This window comes from Conger conger, chromosome 10, assembly GCF_963514075.1.
Source record: "Conger conger chromosome 10, fConCon1.1, whole genome shotgun sequence".
NCBI classification, from domain to species: Eukaryota; Metazoa; Chordata; class Actinopteri; order Anguilliformes; family Congridae; genus Conger; species Conger conger.
The window spans coordinates 43,855,072-43,873,405 of record NC_083769.1 but is presented as its reverse complement, the minus strand read 5'-3'; the positions used below and the strand labels follow the sequence as shown (position 1 = coordinate 43,873,405).

The following is an 18,334-nucleotide window of genomic DNA, read 5'->3' as shown; positions in this document are numbered from 1 at the left end:
CTCTATGATCCTGCTGACCTGCAGATAACAGCCCTGTCCTGAAAGAGAATACTTTCTCTGTGGCACGAGAAGCGATGCCAGGTTCATTATCCTCATTATCGACCCCAAGAGATTCTCAGGAGAACTGCCAAAAGAGGGTCTCAAATGCTGCTCATTAGTAGGACTTACTCCAAATATTTGTTGAATGCAGTCAAATAATTCTCTCTGAAGTGGAGCTGGGTGGTTGTCTGTACTTAGCCCAAATTCTAACGATTAGAATTTAATCGAGGAACGATTTAGGAATTCACACTTAATTTCATTCAGTTAGTCACAGGGACGGTACTTTAGAAGTTTGTAAACGGAGCATGTAATGTCGTGACGCTGCCTGTATTTTAAAACGTGTGATACAGGAACATTATGTTATTGAGAGTGCTTTAACCCTCTGAAGAGTATGGCGGTTTGGAATGTCTGTTCAAAATGCAGTGTTCTAGAACTCAAATGCTTTCAATTGTTAGTAGTGACATCAGCATTAGAATGTTCAGTTAAGAACATTCCGTTATGAACATTCTAATCACATGTGGTCTGTCTGCTAAACGGTTAAGATGAGTGAGTTCAACGTGTAGCCTGTACAGCACGACCGTGTTTTCAACTCTTAAATAAACTTAAACTCTTTCATTTGTCAGCACATCTTATTTATTTACGTTTACGCCTACTGACTGTTACTGACGTGTGGACTGTAGTTGGTTTTAAGCATGTAAACACGTTTCCCATATGGCAAAAAGAAGCGATGCCATGACACGATGAAACATGATAGCATACCACGAGTAAACATTATTGCGCATCATGCCGTGTTACAAGTGCAAAAACGAAGTTCCCATTATATTGAAGTTTCTTTATTTCCTTCAAATCCAACGATACACTTGCCCGTGTGCATTATGAATTGTGTTTACAAACTCAAAAAAAAAAAAACACCAATGTGGTCTGATGAGTTCATTCCCATTGGTTTAGTTAGAGACATCTGATTAAAATGTGGACGTGTTCATGGGAAATACTTTTTCGTTGACTGAATGCCTTCGTGGGATCAGTCGTGAAGGCAGGACAATCCGTCCATGTTGAATGATCAGTGGATCCGCACTTCTGTCCCGAGTCAACTCTTGATAGCCTATCATCATGGTCTAACTTGCCAAACTAAAAATACGCATTCTTGATTTGTAAATATACGTATATTTTAATTAGCCTACTCTGAATGAAAGACAATGGCAGATATTACTAAACAACGCAAAGTATGCTATAAATGAACATATTGGATGCTTGCAAGTTATCAAGAATTTGGGGGGGCCGAAAATCTTCATTCAAGAAATACTCACGTAGGCTAATATTGATGTCTCTGCTCCACCCATAGTAGAACTCCTGCAACGCTGAATTCATAGTGACTGCTATGTTAAATGTTCTCTGCAAACATTTTTGTGACGATCATTTTACAAAGTTCTACGCAATGCAAGACGTGTGCTTCACGCCGAGTATGGACAGATCAGTTCTTCGAATCATTCAAAAGACCACGCCAGTCACAAGGTGAGTTAAAATATCCGTGTGGGTTGTGTGGTCACAGCTGGCGTTCTACATTTAACATTTAACTTTGCGGCGTGAAGTGCGCCTCTTTGCCCACGTTATTGAGGCAGTGGGACGGGTTGTTTTTGTCTTATGTCTTCCTTCGTTCATATAGGATGACACAATTTGCTAAATGCAATCAAGTCCAACGATATGGGAATCGTATTTGGGCATCTCTGGATACAATGTACAATGGTCTTTCTGTGTTAATGTCCTCACGAACGACGTCTTCGGCGCTCACCAGTGAACGATTTCTTTTTGAAGGGTCATGGTGAGTCACGGCGTGCCGATTCAAAGCGAAATGCAGCACTCAGATTTGAGAAAGTGGTTTGTTCTCCGAAGTGTGGCAACACTTAAATTGTACTTGACCCTCGCTGTACTTGAGATTTGGGTTATTTCAGCACAGATCATAGTCTGGTGCATAGGCCAAAATGCCTGTTTGAAGTTGGCCAGATGGACAGTTGTCCTGCTACGATTAATCATAGAAATGGTGAAAGTCTGCAGCCCAGAACACCAGTAGCCTACTAAAGTTCAGAACCTTCATAGGAGATTCATTAAGTCCACCTCAATTGGGCAGTTTGCCCCAAGACATGTCATAATATTGAAATGTAATTAGCTTCTACAACTTCCAGATTCTATGCTGCAGCTTCAACTAAACCAAACTGCTGGTTTCAACTAAACTGCAAGTGTAGTTTAATGTATTCAAAAGCTTGTTGTTGGAGTTCAGACTCCAGAGGCCTGCTTGTTGTGGTAGATTCGATCACCCATATTTCACAAGCTATGCCAGACAGGTGCTGTAATTGTGCTACTGTATGTATAATAATAATAATAATGCTATGAATGCACCGTAGTCTGCTGAAGCACTGCACACTGTATGTGTGGGAGGTCTGGCCCTCAGATCTATTATTAGCAGTAGAAATGCACCGGAAGATGTGCTGTAAAACGCCTTGCATTTGGGAGACCACATATCTGCAGGATGTGAATGTTTGGCTGGAATTGCACAGTCTGTCGAAATATAAAGTGTCTGATATTAAACATTCTGAATGACACAAATGAACCGTAAGTCCACATCACACAAAAATGTGTGCTCCTACGAGCGTGTGTGTGCACGCGACACACACACACACACACACACACACACACACACACACACACACACACACACACACACACACACAAATACACAAACGCAGACACACACTTGCACAATTAGAAATAAGCCAGTCCTCTTTTTGGTGAAACATGTCGGATCAAATCGGCTATATATTAATGTAGTACAAACTATTTAAACAGGAAATTGTTATTGTAATGTAAACCAGCAACTGTAAGAATAATACAGCACGAATAATTCAGCAATTCTTATATGTATAGTCATGGGTGCTTAAAAGTACTTGACTGAAGTGGGAGTTATTAGAACAGGTATGTACTGGTTTGCTAATAGACAATGAATTATTTTATTTTTTTTGGGGGGGGGGAGTGGGGTTGGCTACCTAAACCTGTAGGGTAATCATGTTTGATAGGGCTGTTGGCTGGATTTGAGTGTTTTATATATGTCTGCCTCCAGTGCTTTCTTTATTAATAATGGGCTTTCCAGAGACTTTTGGTGTTGTGCTGTTTTTCCCTTTTAATATAAGCTCAAATTGAAAACCTTAATGGAGGTGAAGACCTTGTGCAGTCTGATTCAGAAGAAGTTTGATGTGATTTTTTTTGGATATGAATATTTCTGGAGCTGGCGAAGGAGAGCAAGGGCATCTGAGGAATGTAAATTAGAAAATGTCTGTACTGAGTCTCCTACGTCTGGTCATTGAATGTGCTATTGGCCCAAAAATGCTCCAGGTTTCATTTATCAGGTTAGTCTTTTTTTTTTTTTTCAGGGTATGAGGCCATTTGTTTTGCTGTTTATAGCAAAATGGAAGATGACTGTTTTTGAATATATGGTTTTAATTTGGTCAAGTGCATTGTCATGAATAAGTGCGTAATTTGAGTGACCTCATCATTTTTAAGAGCCGTACATTATTCAAAATTGGGTGCCTTCCAAGTTTCATACTGAGCAACCAAAACATTGTTTTTAAAAAGAACATCTGGACCATCTGAGGAGGGGAACTATGAAGTATTTGAGAGAACTGTCTGAGCTGTTAATTGTAGAGAAGTTTTCTCTTTTGTGATTCATTTGTAGAAGATATGTAGAGTTGATTTTGGCTGTTCAGCTGCTTGTCAGCGTGCCAGCAGGCAGAGGAAATCACGGTAAATGTGGCATCTGGCCGCTGCATTAAAATATACGTTCTGTGGTCTTTGCAGTAATTGACGGCCCTTAGTATGCATGTACACATGCGCAGCCCCTGGGATCCCTGCTGACTCATCGCTTCCATTTAAGATCATGATCGTTCTGGCAGGTCCGAGCATCTGACTCGGCCTAAAAACACGGCGTGCGACTGCCCAACGCGCTCCCCAGGGCTCCAACTGTAACTCTCCTGACACTGGAGACAAGTGCAGTGCGTTATGATTTCATGAATGTGATGGCACTCGCGGTAGTGAGCTCGTCGATCCAGGGTCTCCTCTGGTACAGGGGATTTTTTCAGTATTTCTTTTATTGTTTATTTTTTTTAATCTGATGCTTTTATCCAAAGCGACTGACGGTTGATTAGAATCTCCCCTGGAGGAATGCGGGGTTAAGGGCCTTGCTCAAGGGCCCAACAGCTGTGCAGATCTAATCACGGCCAACCTTCCGGGTCCCAGTCATGTACCTTACATTGCATTACATTATTGACATTTCACAGAAGCTCTTATCCAGAGTGACGTACAGTTGATTAGACTAAGCAGGAGACAATCCTCCCCTGGAGCAATGCAGGGTTAAGGGCCTTGCTCAAGCGCCCAACGGCTGCGCGGATCTTACTGTGGCTACACTGGGATTCAAACCACCGACCTTGGGGGTCCCAGTCGTTTACCTTAACCACTACGATACAGGCCGCCCCAACCTTAGCCACTAGGCCACAGGTTGTCATACAAAATTGCATATTGTATAGGTGGATTACAGTAGGATAATAGTCAGAATTTGTTTAATTTCAGTCAAGGATAAGTGGCTGATTCCTCTGTATTATTCCTATGAAACGATAAGGGTTTTAAATGAACGTTTATGGTTCCTAGTTGGAAGACGTAATAGCTGTTCATGAAATAACAGAGCTATCGCATAAATCTGTTGCAGAGGCCACAGATCTTATCTGAGTAATCAGATTATTCACTTGAGCCGTGTCTTCTGCGAGACGGAATGTTCCGGCACCAGCGAAAATAATAAACTGTAATTACGCTGCTGTTTTCATACACTGGGATGTGTGGCCGCATTTCCTGTTCTAAAAAATGACGCTAATGTGAACCATTCAGAGCCGTTAAGTGTTTTTTTTTTTTTTGTGTTTTTTTTTTTGTTGCCAGACTGGAAGAAAGAGCCTGCAATGCACTGCGTCTCTAATTGCTTTAACTTTGCCCTCCACTTCATGAGAAGCTTCCTGCGTAGTTTTTATGAATAAACGGTTACTACTGGCGGAAGGCATTGAATCACTCTGCATTTTCATGTTGCAAAAATAGATTCCATCATTACAGATCATATCTATATGCCAAACGAGATGGAGAAATGTATATTTAGCTCTGTAACACGATGCCTGACTGCTTGTGTGTGTGTGTGTGTGTGTGTGGGTGTGTGTATAAAATCATGTCAGAATATGATGTTGACCAGAGTGCTCAAAATGGCACCTAATTAATTTTCTATGAACACAGGAGTAAACATGCTGTCGGCTTTTTTTATGTAATTATTTGTTCTACATTAGCTGTATGCTAATTATTTTTTTCATGTTGTACTCCCTTGTTTCTGGATTTTCTCCTCTCCTCTCCACGTTAAAAATGTAATCAAAACATCCAGCGTAAACGCACAAACATGCTCTGTGTGAGTGAAGTCATGGGGGAAGCACACGTGTCTGCCGTTTCACTGGGTGCTGTAGAAGGGCTGCTAGGCCATCCCTGTCACACGATATCGTACCTGAGCCCAGTTATCGCGTGGCGTCACACCTGTTCGGAGGGGAGAAGAAGGAGAACAAGAGGAAGGCAGGGAGAGCCTGCTCTGTGTGTGTGTGGAGAGCGGGCGGTGAGGGCAGGATGATGTTCATATTCACAGACTCTTCCACCGCTGCCAACACTGCGTAATTGCTGAGAAAAATACAATTTCTGTATCTGTATCTGTATCTTTCTGTCTCTCCACCCTATCCCTTTCACACATACTCTCTCTAATTCTCTCATTCTCTTCTTCTCTACCTATCTATATCTCTCTCTCTCCCCTTCTCTTGCTCTCAATCTCCTTCTCCCACTCTATCTTTCTCCCTCCCTCTCTCTTTCTCTCTTTCTCTCTCTCGCTCTCCCCTCTCTCTCTACCTGTCCCTCTCTCCCTCTCCCTCCCTCTCTCCCCCTCTATCTCCCTCTCTCCCTCTCCCTCTCTCTCTCCCTCTCTATCTTTGCCTCTCCCTCTCTCTCTCCCTCTATCTCCCTCTCCCTCCCTCCCTCTCCCTCTTCCTCTCCCTCTCTCCCTCTCTATCTCCCTCTCTCTCTCCGCCTCTATCTCCCTCTCTCCCTCTCTCTCCGCCTCTATCTCCCTCTCTCCCTCTCCCTCCCTCCCTCTCACCCTCTCTCTCTCCCTCTCTCCCCCTCTCTCTCTCTCTCCCCCTCTCTCTCTCTCTCTCTCCCCCTCTCTCTCTCTCTCTCTCTCTCTCTCTCCCTCCCTCCCTCTCTCTCTCTGTCTCTCTCTCTCTCTCTCTCTCTCTCTCTCTCTCTCTCTCTCTCTGCCGTATGTTTAAACAGTCCTGCAGGACGTGTAAATCCTCCTGAGTGTAGAGCCAGGGATTAGAGTCTCAGAGGGATTTAGGGTTCCTGACTGACGAGCGTCGCACAGGTAGCAGTTTGCATCTTTGTGCAGCACCACTGTGTCTTTGCTCGGTGCTGGAGCTTATGGGGCGCCTTTGAAAGTGTGAATTTAATTGGACAGAAGAGCCTGGGAGGAAAGAGGGAGGCGAGGATGAAAACCTGAATCTGCAGCTACTGAAACCTGGATCCAGCCACAATCGTATTAGAAGGAGAATAAATTGTCCACTCACAATTTTTTTGCAATGTGAGTGGACCTGATAGCCGCTTCGACATCTTCGAAAGAACATTGACCAACTGTTGACTTTGAGTTCAGGAATCGGACATTTTTCAGGGGACATTTTCAGGTGCGTGACATTCGCTGAGGTCCAGTGGGAATTCGGCATTCCGCCAGTGACCCAAACGGACTGTAATCTGTAAATATCTGGAATATTCAACACACCGACTGAACAGAATCCTCTCTTTGAATTCTGTCATCTGATCAGCAAGAATAAAAATTCTGGTCTTCTGAGTTACGTTTGGTTAAATTAACCAAACCTGTTCCGCAACGCATCATTCCTGGCTGTGAAGACTCCGTCGCTGAAGGACGGAGGAAGACTATTTTATTTCTCAAGCAGGCGAGCGTCAGCTTGGTTGACATCTTGCCTTGACTAAGGGAGCGGCGGCTAGGCACTGACGGGTTGAAAGATGAGCGCTGCAGTGATGAAGACCTCCCACGCCTCCCTGCCGCCCTCTCCAATGCTCAGTCCGGCCTCCAGGTCCTCCCAGCTGGGCCGACGCTCTTCTTCTATGGAAACGGTGGCCGGCACCGTCCAGGCCGTGTCCTCCAACCGGCTGCGCTACAAGGCCTCGGTGTCCCGCCTGGTGGAGGAGTTTTTCTGGATCGGGAGCAGCGTTATCGCGTCGTCCATGTTGAAGCTGGGCAAGTTCGGTAAGCAGTGCCGGTGGCTGAGACCGTCTTGTAGGACTTCTGGTTAGAAGACCGCTTTTTAAAACTGCTGACGGGCTCTTTAGAGGAGGAAAATTGCAGTAATCGCCTGTGTATGGATGACAGTCACCTGGATGTGACTAATGTAACGTATAATCACAATGATGCTAATCTCTTAATGTATGCACCTTTTTGAGTGAAGGTATTTGTGGCTCTGTAGAGCAGATGTGCAGGCAGCTGAAAGGAGTTTTTCTCTGTATGGTGAGATGAAGGCAAAGCGAAGTGCCTTGATTTGCCTTTGAGAAGTGTATCATGTAACTCAAAGGGAGGCTAAATGTTGTGAAAAAAGAAAAGAAAGCTTTTGGCAATGAAAGGCTGCCTCTGGTGTGGAAAATCACGTGTCGTAACTGCCAGTGTTTTTCTGTGCATTATGAGTGCGATCATGTTCATTTGAATGTCTTCTGTGACTGTTCTCTGTGGGGCGGGGAAGAAAGTTGAATTCAGAATTTAAGTTGTCTTTTTGTTTTTTTTTTAAGTGCCCTTGCTTCTGCTGTTTTATGCTAGGGTTTTGTATGTAGCACAGTTCACAAGTATTGCTCGACACCTGGTGCATCTATCAGATTTTCCATGTCCCTTTTAAAAACATGCTTTCTTTGTAGATATTTTTGGAAATTGGTATATTGGTATGTCCCAGAACAACACTGGCCTGAGCTCGGTAATTGGGTCTGGGTCAGCGCCCGTATAGTGTGTGTAGTGTGAGACATATGGGCAGCAGACAATCCTCCTGGCTTAGGCTAATGGAGGAGGAAAGGGTTTTGTGGCAACCCATCAGGTGGGCCAGATCACTCAGACGATCTCTCAGACCCGCCCACCCTCCTCCCTCCTCCCTCCTCCCCCGCTGAGCCAAACTACAGGGTCATGGACTCTCCAACGTTGAACGCGGGCATGGTTTACGGCGGTTGCTCTGCTCCCGCTGGTTTCTGCCAGGGATGTAAGAGAAAAGGTGTTTGTTGCTGCTGTACGTGACTGACCTCTCCTTTACCTGGTAGTGCTACACAAGTCAACCTGCCTTACACTTTCCATACCTTAACTTTAATAAGATTTCCCTTTATAAGAGTTGCCCTGTAGTGCAGCACAAATACCCTGGAACTATTTTTTTTGCCCTCAACATAGCATACTGTATTCAATAAGAATTTTTCAAAAGGTAGAACAATTGGATTTTCTGAAGTACCGCAGTTCTAACTTCAAGTGTGTTTCAGACTTACGTAAGATTTCTTACAGCAGCAGACTCCCTTTTCTAAGGACCATCAAGGTTTCATCTTGGATGCAAGAAGTGGGTCTTTTCTAGAAATCTTCAGAACTTTCTCACCAGTCAGGATATGTGGTTGAGCAGAACGGCACAGGCACTGAGCACCGCAGGGACGTGTAAACCGTCTCGCAAATTCCCTGCCATGCCGTCGTCGTGCGCAGAACACTTCCCCGGCTTCCGAGCGCATTTCACAATTTAATTTTTTAATATTTATTTGTATTTATTTATTATTTTTCCGCTGTATTTTTTCGACCCCGACCCTGTTTCCATGGCGACCAGCCAGGACCCAATAACGGGCTGCAGGAGAGCGAGATTGGCTCCGTGCTCCAGCGCCCCGGCCGCGCGGTGGAAGTGCTCCCCGCTCGATCCCCGCTCATTTCTCTCGGCCAATTTAGCCAAAACTTTTCCAGCTCCAGCTCTCGTGGTTTATACACTTAACCCCTCCGCCTCATTCTCCTTTCGGCTGGGGAATTGTGGGCGGAGAGTGCATCCTGATTTTGTACTTTTCATTACAAGGCCACCGGAAAAACCGCGATTGGTTCAATTTCAGAATTTTGGGGGGCCATTTTAAATATTCATCAGGAGTAGAGAGCGTTCAAGCTTATGATTTAATCAGAGCAGTGCTGGCTGCTTGCTTTGTTCAGAGGGAACTTTCTGGCTGGCCATTTTTTTGGATTGCGCGGAGCTCGAGGTGCAATTGGGAGGATGTAATGTTTTATATGAAATTAAGAATTCCACTTTGTTTTTTGTCCGCCGAGTGTCAAAGCTGTCGTCCTTTCTGAACGAGGGACTGATGTGACCTCATTGCGCCCTGCTGGCCAATGGGCGTGGCTCCTGATGTCAGCTGCACATCCCGCGTTTTCGCACCTCCAACCAACAGAGCGAATGACGGCTGAACTCTCCTTTTCCCAGCGTAATTTCGAGAGCCGTCCTTGCGGAACGAGTGGCTGGCTGGCCATCGCTGTTTAAAATCCCCACTGTTGATGTTTTGAAATTGATGTATATTAAAAGGTTTGCTCAGCTTGCCAAAATATAGGTTTGAGTGGGGGATTATTTTCAAAACATTAAATTGCCTGCCCGGCGTTCCAAGAAAGACTCACACATTTATAACATTCATGTAAACTAATGTAAACAGGGATGTAAAAATTCAATCAAATGACTTAAGTATTAATTTGTATGTTAATGAAATTGTGGTTTAATTATAGATATATTTTTATGGAATGCATTCGTCGAGGCATTTGCTCCGTTAGGCAGAAATGTTCTTTTTGATCGGCGTGCCGGCTGCATCTGTTGCAGCGGAAGAGTGAACATCTCTCTGCGCTCGGAGCCTGTGAGGTCCCTCCGTACTCGTGCGCTGAGAGTCGGGAGATCATAAAGCCATTATTGCGGTGTGCCTGCAGCAGCGCGCAGAATATGAAAACTCATTTCCATAATACCTATCGTCGCTCTCGAAGAAGGTTTACTGCGCAACGGGGGTTTTGCTTCAAGAGAAACTGGGTTGCGGCTCGGGTTTTACCTTCTGCAGCGCAACAGCGGGTTAGGCTGGAATTCTCTCTTCCTTCGCTGGAAATACTGTACTAACTCTGGCCGCAGGTCAAAGCCTTTCAAAGTGCCGTCATTGAGCTCGTTTGCCATATGGTCCGTGACTGACTCCGGGCGTATTTCACAGGCATTACTCCCTTTTGGTTCAATCAAGGAGTGCAACAGAAAGGCGAAGGGAGAGATTGCGGAGCGTTAGCGCTGTAGCTGTTCCAACACGGTCGGTGTTTAGGCACTGTGTACACTGGAGATTCATTCTAAGTGGAAAGTGTTGCTAGGTGATGGGATGAGCTGGCATATCAAGCGGTGCCTGCCAAAAATGGCATTTTATTGTGATTGTGGCAAGGATTAGAGAGATTGTTCCCACCAGATTTGTCTGATACCTGGTAAACAGAAAAGAAAGGGGACAGATGAGATATTCATATTAATTTTTTTATTTGTACCGCAATTGCTTTTAAATTCATTGTTTTTAAAAAAAAATCTAGTCTATAGAGTTGTGCATATCATAAAAATTGGAGCAAGAATCTAGCATGCAATTACTTTCCTGTATGTGGTAGATTCCCAAAACGCTTGAATGCACCATAGTACATCCAAGAAGCCTTGTAAATCTGTCTATTAAAAATAGCTTTTCCTCCCATTTTCCCCTCCTTTAAGATGCATTGATGTACAAATCCTGCATTATTTAGAGGAAATGGTCATTTGTGTCTCCCGTCTCTCAGTATTAGACATAGCAGCTTGTCGGCTAGATTCTCGATTCAGTTCTGATTCCTTGTGTCGTCTTGAGTGGATGCAAACTCTGATATTCAATTAAAATCGTTGAGGTAAGAGAACACAATATGGCTCATGCATTCCATTTAATTGGTTGGAGTTCTTGAGGCGTTGTTAGTCCGTTAATTAGCAGTAGGAGTCTTTTTGTGTAAGGGGATAAATCATTAGGTCTAACTGGTTCTCTCTACGTGAGTTTCAGGGTCAGAAGAAGGGCCGTGTTGAGCGTGTTGAGCTGGCAGTTACTACGGCGCACTAATACAGCGTGTCGTTTCACAATGGCTCTGTGGGTGACTGCAGCACGGTCTCTCTGGGCCCATTCACTGCTGATGTCACGCATGTTAGTCTCCTCCGCAGAAGGGTGTCAGGGGCTGGCTTTCCATCGCACCCTTACTGTTCTGCCTCAGACCTGCCTTGTCCCGCAGACCGAGATCATGAGGGGAACCTTGGTCACCTTGCGTCTGCGCATATTCCTATTTGCCTCTGCCTTCGTTTGTGTTGGCGGCCATTTTGTTTTTTCTTTAGGCGATTATGGGGGAGGCTCCCCGCTCCGGGAGGTGAAGGATCAGTCCCGCTCCCCGCTCCTCGCTCCGCTCTCTGGGCTGGCAGCGAGCCGGGGAGCAGATGTTCGCCTTCGTTGGAGGCCGCGTGAAGTTTTAATGAGCCGCGCCCTTATCAAACGTATTAAATTTACATGCCGCGTATAGATTCTGAACCGCGGGGGCGGTCGGACAGTTTAGTTTTTCAGCGCGGCCCGTGTTCGAGGAGAGAAGCGCCTCCATTATTGATGCGCAGTTTGGCAGGGGCGCGGGGGGTACAGGACGGCTGGCTGGAGAGTAACAGGGCCTGGTGCGGCTGGGTGTTTTTGTATCGATGGAGGGGAGAGTGTGAAAGAGGCTAGAGCCTGGGCCACTCCCCGGGGCCTCCTCACACACCGCCTCGTGCACCTCCTGCGCCTCCTGCGCCTCGCCTGTGGCTTGGTTGCCGAGGTCCTGGGCTCCCCTCATTAGAGCCAGAGACTAGCTTTACGCCCGCAGCACTTTCTGTTACTCAGCACCCAGAGCTGACTTATTCATCCTGCATTATAACCATAATTATTCTGAGTACTTAAACCACTTCTGGAATGTCACCACGATGGTGAGTTCCTGGACTTGTGCATTTGGGACACATTGGGGTCTTCTTTTCTTTTTCTTTTTTTTTTCTCCTATTAACATGTCGGTGCCTAATCAATGATCAACACCAGAAGTGAGTGAGTGAGTGTTTCGTGCAGTAGTGGGGCTACTGTAGCTCTAATAATAATAATTTGTTATTTAGCTTATGCTTTCATCCAAAGCGACTTACAGTTGATTAAAACAAAGCAGGTGACAATCCCCCCTGGAGCAATGCGGGGTTAAGGGCCTTGCTCAATGGCCCAACACCTGCACGGATCATATCATGCCTACACTGGGGCTTGAACCACCAACCTTCCGGTTCCCAGTCATGCACGTTAGCCACTGGGCTGCCTTTCCTGTGCTAAACCTGAAAGGAGGCCTGTGTTGGTGGGTGGGGAGGGGGTGGGTTGTGATTGGGGTGGGGCACTCCGTGTCTTGAGTTATTTCCTGTCAGCTGACGATAAACGGCCTGGTGTCTTCACTGTGGCCTCATTCTGAGGGCGGTGCTGCTTACTCCTGTTATTGTGCTTACAGTTGGCTAGGCTTTTGGAAGGCCCCGCGCTCCTATTGACATGATTAAACGGTCTTGCCTTTTCTGCAGCTTAATTCTTGGCTTATTGAAACCCTCTAATGCAGCGGGGTCTTACCCTGGAGGCTCACTGTGTGCCTCCATTTTCAGAGCCTTCAGCTCCGAAGTACCGCTGCTGGCCTGCTCTGCTCTAGCGTCTTCCTAACGGTGCACCATTGTGCAGTTTCAATGTGAGTTTGATATTTTTTTATGCATTATTTTGCTGTATTTGCTGCGCAGTGGTGCCCTGTCAGAATTTTATTTTTGTATTGCCAGGTGTTCTTGTGCGTCATGAATAAATGACCTGGCTTGACGTACAAGCCTGGCTGCTTGCAGACCTCAGTCTCCTCTGTCCCTGGGTGTCTGAGAGGAGTTTAACTGTCATTTGATGCAATTGTAGAGCGCTCGTGAACACCAGATGTCCAAAGCCCCCCCCAGCCCCTGCAGTGGCCGACCTCACATTGACCCCTCATGTAACCGTGGCGATGCGATGTGGCAGTTCCCTATGTTAGGCTCTTCAGTCAGCACGTCCCTCTTCGGCGAGCGGGTTCGGTATTAGCTGCTGGAGCGCTCTGCGCTGGACTCTTGGCAGCGGAACCCGCGCAGGTTGTGTTCCCGTCTGTCCGACATACGGCGCTGAGGCGCGCGGCTCTCTCTGGCTCAATCATCGGGCCGAGGGAGATGATGGGGCGCCTGGTTCACATTACCGGATAAGTGAACACCTCACCCCGCGGGACACCTGGGGGAGCGATCACCGCGAAATGACGCGGGCTGCCGTTTCACAACCGCCGGGCGTTCGCTGACAGAGACGGGCCGCTTGTCCTCTCTTGACTTCTCCTTCGCCTTTTTCTCTACGCCAGTCATCTTCGCTCCTGTGTCTGGTGGGCTGCAGTGTCTGCAGGTTTTTGTGGTTACTCTGCACTTAATTGATGAATTAAAGCAGTCGATTACACGGTTAACTCTTAACTCCTAACATTGATGCAAAAACAAAAGCCAGCAGGACCAGGAATGAAGCTCACTGATCTAAACAATGACCGATAAATAAATGTCCTTAGTTTTCATAATGTTCCACTGGTACTGCATAGGTGTGGAGGGGCCATCAGCTATTTATATTGCATTTGTATATGTAGCTCTTGGTACTGTACTTCGCCCTAATTGCTTACTTGGCCTATTTGCCATGTGTACTGGAAATTATGTTCATGTCTGTGCAACGTTTTCTATGGGAATTGTAGCTAATCCGACTCGCTCTGAATGTTCTAATGACCTTGATATGCACTTCTTTTGTACGTCGCTTGGGATAAAAGCGACTGCTAAATAAATTGTAATGTCATGTGATGCTGACTGGCCTTCTCCTCCATCTTGTTTCAGTGGAGAAATGCATGAGCTCCATGCAGACCGGGACCCAGATGGTGAAGCTGAGAGGCGGCTCCAAGGGCCTGGTGCGCTTCTACTACCTGGACGAGCACAAGTCCTGCATCCGCTGGAGACCCTCCCGGAAGAACGAGAGAGCCAAGAGTGAGTGTGCCCTTCCCTCGCCTTCCTGCCTGCATGACCCGTCCGCTTAACAAAGCTGCTCCGTCTGTTTAACACGGCTGCCCCGTCCTCTTAACACGGCTGCCCCGTCTGCTTAACACGGCTGCCCCGTCCGTTTAACACGGCTGCCCCGGGCTCTTAACAGGGCTGCCCCGTCTGTTTAACACGGCTGCCCCGTCCGTTTAACAGGGCTGCCCCGTCCGTTTAACACGGCTGCCCCGTCCGTTTAACACGGCTGCCCCGTCCGTTTAACACGGCTGCCCCGGGCTCTCAACACGGCTGCCCCGGGCTCTTAACAGGGCTGCCCCAGAAGAATCCCAGAAAAATAGCATTGCGATGAATGAAACTGTGTTGTGCTTTGTAGCACAATGACTGCAGCATGTACAGTACTTTATATTGTCGTTCGTTTCGGTACACCAGTTAATCAACGGGATTAATGGGTGACAGTGTAGCATTATTGTTTGGGCACTAGGCTTGCAGCTAACACTGGTTCGACCCCCAGATTGTAGGGCAGTGCGACTCTACCCTTGTGCTACTTCAGGTAAATTACTTCACTCAGTACACAGCTCTGTAAAGGGACTGTATGTAAACAGAATGCGAGCGTGTAAGTGTGTAAGGCTGTCCTAAATGCGTAAAATGTAAAGGCGTAACGTGAGTGGGTCGGCTCTGGTTACAGCTGGGGCAGGGACGGGCCGCGTCTCTCCGTACTTTCTCTCCCTCGCCGGTGTTGCTGGGATACACGGCTTATGAGAAATTAATTGGCTCCTCAAGCCGCCTGTATTATTCATTGCGTTTCATTGGCAAGACAAGATGCGCGCTCGATTGTAGACCGCACGGTCTAACACCAGGCCTTCAAAGGCTGACGCACGGAGATCCGTAGTCTGCTTGGCTTATGCACGGGGGAACATTGTTTGTGTACTTTGTAACTTTAAAAAAAAATATCATCCAAAATGATGTGTTCTAGACTGTGTCATCCGGGCAGCCGAGCATATTTTCAGCACCGTCGTAGAAAATTGTGCTTTTATATTTTCTATTTTTTGAACAGACATTTATGCTTAATTACTAAATGTGGCAAAGCGAAAACCAGCGGGGGTACAAGAGGGTCTGGAATTCAGCATTAAAACCTTTTTTTTACAAGAGGATAAAAAAAAAAAAAGCAATGAACAGATGGAGCAGAATGTGCTTTGCGGGTGAATTGAGACTTATTCCCCCTTTAATGTGAGCACTGTATTTGAATTAAGATTAATATCACAGAAAGTTGAACGACCGCCCACACCCGCCCGTTGAAAGTGAAAATAATTGTTTGGAAGCAGATGATTTCTCTCCTCGCTGGTTCCTCCGTGCCGGACTGGGAATCCGCGTTCTCTTCACACCTCCTGCAGTGTCGCCAGTAGCACGTGTTCCCCGCATTATTTATTCATGGGGCGGATCGGTCTGGTCACGTTCCGGACGAATCCTTAAATTGTGTGAATCCTACAGTAATTCCCCGTGCCACTTAATGCCGCTCTTTCAGGACCTTTTGACCGAGACGTTTCCGCGTGTGGAATTTCGAAATGTGCCGCGCACCTGCTTATTAAAAGGCACCTTGGGGGGATTGTGTGAAGAGAATCTATCCCTGGTTGTTTGGTAGCGTGTGCCAGGCACGCGTAAAACCGCAATGAAAGGGTGCCTTACTGGGCCTGCGCTCGGCTCATCCCACTCGATCCATTCCCCTGAGGTCGGTTGTAAAATATTTATTCATTACTTTTTCATTTCAGATTCGACTTTCAGTTCAATTGTAGTAGGCATGCGTGTTAAATGATGAATGCAGAAAATGCCCCGTTGTGAGTACTTTCCTGCTTGGCGAACTTTGGGCGGAAAAGCACTCTCCAGCCGTATCTAGCACACAGTAGGGGAAACGGCTGGAGTCGGGAAAGTGCGTAATTCTCTTTCCTGTTTCCGAATGGATAGCGCTGCGTTAATATGTAGGTCAAGCTATTCGAGGCCCTAGTTTCTTAAGCGGTTGTTTCACTGGAAGGTGAGTGTAAGAGCTCATTCAGGGAGAGTCACAGGAAGGGTGTCATCGCTCTGATGTGACATTCCTCACCGAGAGTTGAAAGGGATTCGTCACACGACAGAACTTTCGGCAGATATTTCTAACATAAAAAAAAACAACACTTCTGTTTTATGATACCATTGCACTTTCAGTGAGTAATACGTCTCGTTATTGCCGTGCTGCCATTCTAAAGCACAACGGGAAATTCATATTCCGATCCTTTTACTGGTTTATCGTAAGGGTAAGACAGAAATGGGGCAATATTATTGATTAAATCACTTGCGTTGTGAAAGTTGGGGTTTGTGCGCTCGCAGTTTTAAGACTTGGGCGGCAGCAGGTTGAAACGATCGGTGGAGGTTGCCAGTTTGGAGATTCTGCAGTAAACGGCAGTGATGTGAGCTGTCAGTCAGGTTACTGTGTCGATGTGGAAGAGGAGAGGTCAGAGTGTCTACCTGCAGTCACACTCATCCTCCCCTCCTCTCCCCCTCTCCCCTCCTCTCCCTCTCTAATCTTCCGTCTGGGGCTCTAATCTTGCGTTAAGACCTGCTGCTGCTATTTCTGGAACGACGGCCTGTGTTTCAGACGATTTGGTTTGGACAGGAAGTTTGGTCTGTCGCAGAGTCACTCCGTCCATCTCCCCATTAGAGTCTGTAACTCTAGAGGACATTTTGTATTCGCAAAGGGCAAAGAAAGGGAGGGAAAGCAAAAAAGAAACTGTTCAATTCTGTTACCGTCACAACGGCCTTCAGTTCTGGTGGGAGGTTAAATGAGCGTTGATGTGAAAACCTTGGGTTTTTGCTAAAATCACTCAGAATGTTGGTGTCTGCACGTAATTGTGAGGACTGGCTGTGATTGGCTGTCCTAATCCTCCGCAGCGGCGGAGTGAAAATGGATGGACCCGGAGCCTGATCTACGTGCGCTAGACTGTGGGGGCAGTGAGCTGGGCTGATATCCGTACTGTTGGGGGGTGACCTGGGCTGATATCCGTACCGTGGAACGGTGACCTGGCCTGATATCTGCTCCCAGGCTGTGGGCTGCGGGCTGATATCGGCTGGCATTGCAGCCGGGGAGTTTAAGAGTCTCTGTCGGCCGTCTGCCAGCTCAGTTGCCTCTCAAAGTGCCGACCGTGTCACAACGGCCCAGCGTCTGACGCTGATTTCCCCGACCTGCCCGCAGAACGCCGCGTGATTGGCTCCTCCGAGCTCCCCGTGTGTGGTCGCCGCGAGGCGGTGGAGTCTCTCGAACGCGTGAAGAACAATCCGGTTATCCCGCGCAGAGCCCAAAGCCGCTTACCCGCAGGGATTCCGCAGGGTGAAATGTTCATTCGTCCCCGCTCCGAATAACTTCTCCCCCCTGCCCCCCTCCTCTTCAAAATGAGGAATGTGGTTAATTGACACCTTCAGGTGGTCTTTGTGCAAGTGTCATTGGGATTCAGCACATCCCAGCAGCGCAAAGAGCCGGCCGGTTTTCAGCGTTCGACTTTCTGCCATGACATATCGCCGTCTTTTTGGATTAAATAATGAAACTTTCTTTCATGGACACTGATTCCCCAAAACAGCTGCTTTTTTTAACCTAGTTATTCTGCAACAGAAACAAAATGACTGTTCTCTGGATGACGCTGAACTTCTTTTATGTGTGTGGACATTGTTGCTATAGTGACGGTGCAGTCTGAGTTTAGGATGTACTCTGCACTGGTGAAGATCTGCTTTTTTTTTTTTTGTCAGATTTAGAGGCGGCAATTTATTCTTTTATCTCCAAGGTGTCAACCGAGGTTTTAATGTCTATGTAGAGGCACATTTATATGTGCAATCTTTCACATATTAAGCTCCGTGATATTTTACCAGAGGAAGAACTGAGAGGTTTAATCTTTGTTGGAAGATTTTGTTTGGGAGCACATTTATTATTTGAGTTGACAATGCTTCATCCAAAGGAAGCGTCATGGTGAATTCAAGCGCGTAAACGGTCTGGTCTGAGCCTCCTCTCTGTCTGCGACGGCCTAATCTCGCCCGTCGTCGACTGA

General features: G+C 46.7%; 1 protein-coding gene across 2 annotated transcripts in view; it reads left to right on the top strand.

Annotated features, from left to right (window-relative positions):
- plch2a (phospholipase C, eta 2a) overlaps positions 1-18,334 on the top strand; it is a 176,106-nt gene that overhangs the window by 95,472 nt on the left and 62,300 nt on the right. For both annotated transcript variants that reach the window (XM_061257211.1, XM_061257212.1), the window contains exon 2: positions 14,115-14,261. In XM_061257211.1, the coding sequence (XP_061113195.1) occupies positions 14,115-14,261 (147 nt within the window). The remainder of the gene's footprint in view (positions 1-14,114; positions 14,262-18,334) is intronic.